This window comes from Rutidosis leptorrhynchoides, chromosome 5 (assembly GCF_046630445.1).
Source record: "Rutidosis leptorrhynchoides isolate AG116_Rl617_1_P2 chromosome 5, CSIRO_AGI_Rlap_v1, whole genome shotgun sequence".
Classification (NCBI taxonomy): Eukaryota; Viridiplantae; Streptophyta; class Magnoliopsida; order Asterales; family Asteraceae; genus Rutidosis; species Rutidosis leptorrhynchoides.
The window spans coordinates 83411217-83422061 of NC_092337.1; the positions used below are offsets into that span (position 1 = coordinate 83411217).

Sequence of the window (10845 nt, forward strand, 5' to 3'; positions counted from 1 at the left end):
CGAGTCATCGGAACGAAAATTACAGGTCAACTATGCACATGAATTTAATATAATATATAATTAATTATATAAATTAAATATATTATATATATTTAAATAATATGTCGACAAACAAGAAAACAAAAGTTTGTGAGCTGGATCAGAGGGCCATGCGATCGCATGGCCTTGAAGCACAAATCCCATGCGATCGCATGGGGTGCTTTTTCAGAAAAAGTTCTATAAATTGCACGATTCTGGTTCAGTTTTCTCACACTTTATATTACTCCGTATTACTTATGTTATTTATTTAATTTATTATTTATAATTATTATTATAATTATAATAATAATAATTATTATTATTATTATTATTATTATTATTAATATTAAGATTATTATTATTAATCTTATTATTAATAGTATTAGTATTATTATTTTTACGATACAAAAATAATAATATATATATAATATCACGACGGAGGGATGTCCAAATGATTTCGAAACGGGTTTTCGAGCAAGCTAGAGCTAAGGAAATTATGGGTTATTGTCAAAGAGGTTATGGGTAATATTCGGGGGTATATTTGTGAATCAAACCTAGTGTTTATCATCTCTGTTGCGTCTACGTAATTTCCTACAATATTAAATCTCAATATTGGTTGAGATCTACGGTTATCTGGTAATCCGAGTTTCGATCACATTTTGGTGAACAACTTTATATGCTGCTAAGGTGAGTTTCATTGATCCCCTTTTTAATTGCTTTTGCAATATATATTTTTGGGCTGAGAATACATGCAATTTATTTTAAACGCAATGGATACAAGTACATACTAAATTCTACACTGAGTTTGAACCGAAAATCCCTTAGCTTTGGTAACTAGTAACTGCCAGTTATAAGAACTGGTGGGCGCGAGTAGTAGAATATGGATCCATAGGGCTTGACATCCCCGTCTGTTCCAGGTATAGAAACCCTAGCCTGAACTATAAAACAGACGTATGCTATTTGAGTTTAGTACACGTTGGTTTGCGTGTATTGTACTTGTTGGTTGCATGTATGTTAAAACAGGGGTACTTATTATAACGTTAAAGTTTAGTTACTAGGGTGCTCAATCTTGTAGAATATTTTGATAAACGTTTCTGGATGAAACAACTGAAATCTTGTGATCCATCTTTATGTACAGATTATGCAAAACATTAAAACTATGAACTCACCAATCTTCGTGTTGACACTTGTTAGCATGTTTATTCTCAGGTTCCCTAGGAGTCTTCCGCTGTTTGATTATATGTTAGACAAGCTATGTGCATGGAGTCTTACATGGCATATTTTTCAAGGAAACATTGCATTCACCAAATCATCACCATGTATCTTATTTTGACTGCATTGTCAACGGAAGTACTATTGTAAACTATTATTTATGGTGATTGTCTATATGTAGAAATCATCAGATGTCGAAAACCTTTGATTTAAATATTCATTTATGGTGTGCCTTTTCAAAAGAATGCAATGTTTACAAAACGTATCATATAGAGGTCAAATACCTCGCAATAAAATCGATGAATGACGTGTTCGTCCATATGAATTTGGAGTGACCGTCACAACTAGTAACCTTAACAAAATTTCTGAAGTACCCTCCAATCTCACTTATAATTTGTTACTCCGTAAGTTCGTATTATGCATAAATGCAAAGCAAGGTAAGGTTCACTTGTTTTATTACTGGATATCTAATTTATATGTTATTATTATTATTATGTTTTTATTATATATATATATATATATATATATATATATATATATATATATATATATATATATATATATATATATATATATATATATATATATATATATATAGTAGGATCAAGAGGGAAGTAACCAATCGGGGGGAAGCAATTTTTTTTTTCATTTTTTAAAAAAACTTTGTTCACGAATATTATAGATTGGATGAAAATAAGAACATTTAGAAAAGACACTTCGTGATGAATGTTATTATTTTAGCGGGAAAACGATCGAAGAAGTAATATATAACAATTATCGTATTTTTCGAGCGTATGTTGAGGTTTTAGACATTAGGGTTTAGATATTATGGTTTATAGGGTTTAGATATTAGGGTTTAGAAATTTAGGGTTTAGGGTTTAGATTTAGGGTTTAGATTTAGGATTTAGATTGAGTTTTTAACACGAACGGTTTAGAGTTTAGGGTTTAGGGTTTAGGGCTTAGGGTTTGGTGTTTTGGGTTTATGGAATAAACCCAAAACACCAAACCCTAAATCCTAAACTCTAAATCGGGCTAAATTTACTTCACAAAACATGAAAAAAAAACGTTAACATTCTTCACGAACAATATTATCTTGAATGTTATTTTTGTCGATCGTTTTTCCGCCAAAATAATAACATTCATCACGAAGTGTCTTTTGTAAATGTTCTTATTTTCATCCAATCTATAATGTTCGTGAACAAAGTTTTTTCAAAAAACGAAAAAAAAAAAAAAATTTGCTTCCCCCCGCTTCCCCCCGAATTGGTTACTTCCTCATTGATCCTGCCCCTATATATATATATATATATATATATATATATATATATATATATATATATATATATATATATATATATATATATATATATATATATTATAAATGATAATAATTTGTTACAAATCATAAAAATGTATCATTAGATATTAAATGTATACTTTTTTTCTTTACTTTAAAAGGATGTCCTTTTTGGTAATTCTACACGTTAAGTTATCAAATAATCCGATTTTCCCAAACACTCAAAAACTAATTATCTGATTATTACGATATCAAACAACAAAATTAAATTCAAACACCATTAATCAAAATCACGTTTTGTTGAAGCTGATTATTTGATTATGATTATCTAAAATGCATAATCAATATTCAAAACGCAAATCCAAACACCCCCTAAGTGTTTATCACCGTTTACGATTATAATTTTATTAATGTTTATAATATAATTTATTTTTTTGATTTATAGGTTTGAGTTAGATCTGCTTTTAATTTGTAGGTTTTGATTTTAATTTGGTTTTAATTTTCATAATCATATTAAATTAAATTCAAGAAAGAAGATGAAGTTCGTGTTCATTGTTGGGCAAAAGAAGCAATTAAAAAGACAAAAATACTCAACAGTGGTCCCAAACTTAATGTTAGTTAAGTTGTTTCATTAACTGATTAACTGACATTAGGATTTGGACCAATCCTTTGCAATTTGTAAACCATAGGGACTACCGGTATAATTTTAGAAAGAAAAGGACTACCCGTATAATTTTAGATAAACCAAAAGGACTAATGATATAATTAACTCTAATACAATATATGTTTTTTTTTTTTCCTTTTTCCGACAAAATAAACTTTATATAGACAAATAAATAAACTTTTATCAATGATATAAAAAAAAAGAACGAAAACAAGACACGTCAGAACTTTTGAGACAACACGAATTAACCGCACAAACTAAAAGAAAATTACTAGCTAAACAAGACAAGAATAAAAGCAAAAACAAAAAGAAAGAACAAATCCGTCTAAGATCCAGACGTAAGTATAACCCTCTAAGCATTTTGTCCATACTTTTATGAAACTTCTCAACCTACTCGCGCTCTTGTAATTAGAAATTGGTTAGAGAAGCTCATTGTTGACTAGCCGAATGGGTCTATTCGAACGAGAAGAGAGCGAGCAATCCATATCTAACTCCGTCGATGAAGAAGGTATCAGATTAACACCCTCCTCGATCATGTCCACCTTGGTCTTCTTTTTCTTACACGCCGATGAGCCACCAATCCCCAGGTCGACGCCCACCGAAATACTTTCCTTACACTTTTTCCTCTTGTGGAGTTCTTTGAACCCACAACACGCACATTTGCCCGCACCTAACAATTCCTTATGATTTTCACATTTAAAAAAAAAAACACACTAACACGTGCACCCTTTCACATCTCACAGAACTAATTCCGACATTAACCTCCACATCACAACTCGCAAATCAACTGGAGCAAAAGACCCCAACATATCCAGCTTCTTTGATACTTCCCCACACAAAACCTTTGAAACAGACTCGCTTTCCCCTACCAACTCAACTAATGCCTCGGATAGCTTCCAATTGTTGAGCATAAAATTTGAAAACCTATATCTAACAATCCGCATTCGGAGACGAAAGGGATCAGAAACCACATTTGAGCCACCAACACCTTTTCCCTGTTCCCCCATACATGTTCTAAACTGAATCAACACCCTATGGTTCCTGCATCAAACTAGGCTCCGCACCAAGTAAAATCGTCAATTTAGAGAAGCAATGCCATCCGGACTAGTTGATCAAGTCATTTAAAATGTTTGGCTGTAGGTTTTAGGCAATAAGAAATGATACAAATACAAATTGGCCAAATAATACTAAATCCACCTAATGGATTAATTAAGATAATTTTGAGGTAATATACTCAACCAAATCATACAAATACAAATACAAATACAAATTATACTTAAAAAAAATACTAAACAACTCGTACAAACACTTGCGACTTTTTGGATGATTATGCATTAAATTTTACACAGCCGGCTAGGACACATTTCGAGCTTGTTCAGTACAAGTTTTTTTTTTCTCGTCACGATCATTATCAAGATTTGCATCATCGACTCACGCACTTTGCTTCTCTTTTCTCATTAGCTCCATAAAGTGATGAAACACTGCAATCAGATAGAAAATTAGGTATAAGACGAATACAACATGATAGGTGTATCACCGTAGTTTGAACATATGTGCCACTAACAGAATCATAAGAATACGTAAGTTATTAAATTATAAACAACACAAGTGAATAAGATATTTAATGTAATTACCAAGGTCTGAATCATGAGGTCCAGGAGAAGCTTCCGGATGGTACTGAAGAGACATTAGCTTTCGTTGAGGGAAGGCAAGACCTGCACAGCTTCCGTCATTCAGATTCACATGAGTTACTTCTACCCCATCCGGAAGCGACTCCGGGTCAACAGCATAATTGTGATTCTGCAACAAATATAAATACTTCATTATTTTTGTTGACACATTTAATATAATATTTGTTCATTGTACCTGTGCACTAATTTCAACACTGCCATTTTGAAGGTTGCGAACAGGATGATTTCCTCCATGATGACCAAATTTCATTTTATATGTTTTCCCACCTAAAGCCTGACCAAGCAACTGATGTCCCATGCAGATTCCAAAAACAGGAACCTTTCCGATTATTTCCTTGACTGTCTCCACAGCATATGGAACCGCGGATGGGTCACCGGGTCCGTTGCTGAACAAAATTCCATCTGGTCTCATTTTAAGAGTTTCAGAGGCCGGCCATGTTGAAGGAACAACTGTAATTTTGCAGCCATAAGATGCCAATCGTCTCAATATATTGTGCTTGATACCAAAATCATATGCAACAACCTTCAAAGTAAATAATAAAATCGATACACAAGTTAATAACTTAATACTAAAATAAATAATCATGAATTCTAAACAAATTTATAGTAGATATACTAACATGGAACGTCTCCCCATTTCTTCCGCCGGAGTTGAAGTCCCATTCGGAACCCGTCTTTCCAACCCATTCATAAGGTTTTTTACAGGACACGCTAGAAATTAAATCCACACCTGATGTCAAAAAAGTGTTAAAGGTCAACCCATATGAACAGATATGCACCAAAAGGTTATCTCTTTAGCTTTTGATTCAAACCAGTTCTGACCCGTTACACAACCTGCTCATATTGCCACCCCTAGAAAAGGCCACTTACCAATGATATTCCAAGTCCGTGACATCTCCAAAAGTTCCTCATCTGTTTTGGTTTTTTCCGTGCTCAAGACACCAATCAGGCTTCCATCATTTCGTAACCTACGAGTAATTGCTCTAGTGTCAACATCATCTGTTACGAAATAACAACAAAATAAGTCAATGGCAATTACAACTTGTTGGCAAAATTGCACTAAATTATATAATACGACCAAAACTTACAGATCCCCATGATGTTCCTTTTCGACAAATAATCAGAAAGTGATTCTGTGCATCTATAGTTTGATGTACTGAAAATTTTATTTCAATAATCAAAGTCAAATTAAGTTGATATTGGATTAATATATACAAAATCAGACATTGAGAGCTCCTGAACAGAGTGTACCTAATACTCCAACTTCTAATAACTAAACCAGCAAGGAAGCACTGAATTGATTCTTCATCATCTGCAAAAATTTTATTATCTCGTTTATAACAAAAAAAATAAAAACTTATCATACCAATAGGCAATAGTACAGAGTAACACCTTAATTACCTATATTAACCCCTGTATTACCAATGTGTGGGCAAGTCATCAGAACAAACTGGCCTGCATAGCTCGGGTCTGTAAGAATTTCTTGATACCTACATATTAATCATCTATCATAAAATGCCAAGCGAAAAAAGTGCAACTCATGCTTTAATTCATTCATGCGATCAACTTCGTTGTATCATACAATTTGATGTATCACATACGTTCAAGATAAACAACTGCAAAATCTATGCAAAACACATCATAAGCATTACTAAATCTCACCCTGTTAATGAAGTATTAAATACAACTTCGCCAACTTGAGTCCCTGAAGCACCAAATGATTTGGCCCTCCAAATGGATCCATCTTCAAGCACAAGTCTAGCATCTGCAACCTTCCAAGGAGCTACATTTCATAGAGAAACGCATTATAGTAGGTATGAGTAAGGATAATTTACCAGCTAATTTACCAATTTATTAGAAATGATGCAGACACTTCACCAAAGAATAATATCCACCTGTTCATAACTTGCTCATTTCAATGCACTCAAAATCCAAGTTTCTCATAATTATCGCACCACAAATAAACAATTAATAGGTTGAGAACTCACACATCAGACAACGGAAGATCCACCCATTTTCCTACCATCGAATACATTGGAGCGGTTCACAATATGGTTAATGGGGCAATCATCATCTAGATGCTCAATTAGGTTCATGTAATTTTTTATCACTATGGAGATTTTCTACCACTATGTTATTATAGATATGGTTTTAAAAACAATCAATATCAAAATTTCATCAATATAGGACACTAGTATTGATAAACTGATTTGAACTAGTTATTAAAGAGTTTAATCCCTTTTTTGGCTAATGCTGAATCGAAGACCTATGTGTTGTGTATGAAGTAATATAAGCTTTTTGTATCAAAAAAGTAAACAACTTTGCTGACAATAACATATTCTTAGTTTGGTCAGAAGAGTCCTTAGTGATTCCTTTTGAGATATAGCAATACTTAATGATTTAGAGCAAATCAGTCAACTTCAGTTATTCATTAGTTATTGTAGTTACTAAAGTCTCTTATCCTTTTTGTAGTTACCCCAGTGAATTCCTTTTTGTAGTTACCCCAGTGAATTTAAAAAATGTATTACTACGTATCTATTATTTTGTATAAGTAACATGGTTGCAAAACTCGGGCTACTCGGCCGATTTCTCGGCGATTAGTCGGCAAGATTGTCTCAGCGAGAAATCGGCAGTCAACTCGGCTAGTAACTCGGTCAACTGCCAGTCAACGGAAGTCAAACGACGTTCAACGGCGGTCAACGGCAACCAAGCCTGAATAATTGATAGATCTGTAAACAAGATGACAGTAGTTGAGAAAATTAAAGATGGAAGATGTAAAGACGTGGCTCCGGTGAGGATTTGGAAAGAAAAAGATGAAGATGGTGCACATAAAAAAGAGAGAGCGTATGTTGGGAGGAGAGAAAAAGTGACAGGTTGGAGAGAAAAACATGTGGACTTAATTCTCTCTATTTTTTGGGATATAGGAGTATTAATATTAATATTTTACTCCAATATTAATATTTAATTATGTCCACTTGAAAAAGTGACAGGCTGGAGCATTACAACATATATTATATATTTTGAAAAGGTACTTGGTGTAATACGGAGTAAAGTCTAAGATAAAATTTACATTTAATATATCTAATCTAATTAATATATATAAAATAAACATATATATTTATATTTATAAGTGTATTATTTATACATATAAATAATTATTATATATTTATATCTAATTAATAATAGGAACAAACTTGATATCCACTCTTAAACTTTTTATTAATTGATATCAAACTCCCTCATATTACAAATACATTGAGAATTCGGTCCTTAAATTTTAATTTACCAAGTTAAAACATAAAACATTATTAGTTTGAGATATAATTAATTAGTTTTTATTTAAGAAGTTTAATATTTAACATATATATATGAGAATATATATATTTATCTTAAAAAGTCAACGAAAGTCAACATCCGATTACTCCCCCGAGTACTCCCCGAGTCGCCGATTACTCCTCAAAAACCTCCAGCCGAGTACTCCCCGAGTCGCGAGTTTTACAACCTTGATAAGTAACATGATCCTAATTTAGATGATGGGATTATGGGTAATAAGATGACTTATGAGTCAGCAGATCTTGTGATGCAACTACCACTTAGCCCTAATGTTGTAAGTCTTAGATCACATTGTGAGTGATCGTGAAATAATATGAGACAGTACGCCAGTACTCTAGCAGCTAACTATAAACGCATCACATAACAATAACATTTATCCAATATACAATAATGTACAATCACAAAAAATTGGGTACATAACTCTAATGCGAGTAATACATCAGTTACAAAACTCTCACTAGAAATCTTCACCACATGCCAAATTGTAGTCCTAACTTTAAAAGCGTGAATATTGAGCAAACCATATATATAGAGCATTGAGTATATCTAGAATCATAAACATATAAACATAAACAGCAACAGTAATATGTTCAAAAAGAGTACCAGTAGCTGCAGAAGCCGTAGAGGCAGCACCAGTAGAGCATCGCACAGTGAATGATCTAACTTGCACCGTCTTTACATTCGCAGGACTCGAAAATAAAGGCTGACTAGTCACAGAAAGATACATTGCCTTCATTGCCATTCCTGTTTCTATATTTCACTCGCTATAATATAATGCCATATCACAATACTTATATCAGTACATAATAAACGGTACGGCTACATTCGTGCATATAAATATAAATACCTCACACGCGTCAGACAACAACAAATTACAGAACTATAATGAATTATTCCATATTTGAAGTTCATTATATATATTTATACATATCAAACAGTTCATTAATTCGTGAAACTAATTAAGTATTAGCATTAAGTATGGAGAAAAACCTTGAGTATTAATCAAATGAAAACCTTACAGCAATTATTTAAACTGTTGTCAATTAAAACTGAAATTGAAGTGCGTAATTTGCCAATTTATATCTAGATTCGATAAGAATTCAATTGGATAATAAATAGTTATGATAATTGATTTACAATAGGGGAGAAATGTAGAGATTACCGGCGTAGCAGCCGCCGCTGACTGTCGGAGAGATTGGGGGTTTGGGAGAGAAGAGAGCGAGTGGCGGAGTGTCTTCAGTGGTGCAGCAAATGGTTTAAACCCAAAAATGAAGAAAGGTTTGTGATTACAATCACCCCCTTTAACTTTCCAAACTTGTCCATTTTAGACTTATTTTTACATAACTACAAGCTCGTAATTCTATTAATTAATGTAACTTTTGATATTTGAAAAAGATATTACTTATATATTGATTGATAATAATACTGATAATTGATAATTGATACAGACATCCACATAGAGTTGAACAGACAATTGAAGCAAACAATACTAGCATCTTCGGATGAAATGAACCGAGAAAGTCACTAGAAAATAAATTGCAAACTTGTAATTTATGGCGTTAAAATTTGTGACAATCTGATGAGAATATAGGTAGGGGTGTTCAATTTTTGATTTGAAACCGTTTAAAACGAATACATCAAAATCAAATAAAAAAATCAAACCGGATTTGTTATATGGTTTTCGGATCGGAGCAAAACCGATACCGAATTTGAATTTGGTTTTTATATTTTGAAAATTCTGAATTTGGTTAACCGAAAAACGAATATCATATCAAACCAAATTCAAATTATACGATATTAAAAACATATACTAAGTTATAAGTTATTAATATTATTGTATATATGTACAAGATATGATTTTGAGTATATATTTTAATTTTTCCAGTCAAATTATGTTTATTCGGATTCGGATTGATTTAAAATCCTACTAGTCAAAGACCCGCGAATTCGCGGAATTTTTTAAAAATTTGTTAAAGTAAAATAAAAACAACATGAAATAATAAACAAATCTGACGTCTTAATTTTTTTTCTTTTTTATAAGCAACATATAATCAGATAATTAGTTGGCGTAACACTAAATAACAAACATTTAATTGCATTGAAGTAAAATAAAAGATGACCTTGGTGTACTACATTCCGTGGCCTTTTTTTTTTTCCGTGGCCTTGTTGAGAACTAAAAATGACCATCATTTGCTATTATTAAATGTCATTATTACTATATATACTAACTTGCGTAATTGAAGCCCAATAAGGACTCGCCAAGTACCCCAAATTAACTGTTATACTGTAGCGCCTTCTTCTTTTTTTAAACTCACAAAACAAGTCAACCATCACATTTAATCTCCATCCACCACCACCGTACCACCCATCACCACCGTAGACAACCACCACTGTTACCACCAACGTCACCAACAGTGGCCATCATATGGCAACCACCACCATCAACAACATCTAAAAAAACAAAATATATATATATATATATATATATATATATATATATATATATATATATATATATATATATATATATATATATAAACGTATGAAAAAAAAAAAAAAAAAACCGGATCTAAAAAAAAGGATGTATCAAAAACAGATCTAAACATGAGATTTTGGGACCGTTAGCCACCACC

General features: G+C 32.3%; 1 protein-coding gene across 1 annotated transcript; it reads right to left on the minus strand.

Moving 5' to 3' along the window:
- Positions 1-4445: 4445 nt before the first annotated feature.
- LOC139847609 (carbamoyl phosphate synthase small chain, chloroplastic-like) lies at positions 4446-9450 on the minus strand. The gene is made up of 11 exons (XM_071837313.1): positions 9375-9450; positions 8816-8976; positions 6542-6662; positions 6281-6369; positions 6131-6191; positions 5968-6035; positions 5750-5878; positions 5500-5609; positions 5055-5402; positions 4823-4988; positions 4446-4669 (listed from the first exon to the last, which is right to left on the minus strand). The coding sequence occupies exons 2-11, from the start codon at positions 8952-8954 to the stop codon at positions 4620-4622; spliced, it is 1281 nt and encodes a 426-aa protein (XP_071693414.1). The 5' UTR covers positions 8955-8976; positions 9375-9450; the 3' UTR covers positions 4446-4619.
- Between the last annotated feature and the right edge of the window lie 1395 nt (positions 9451-10845).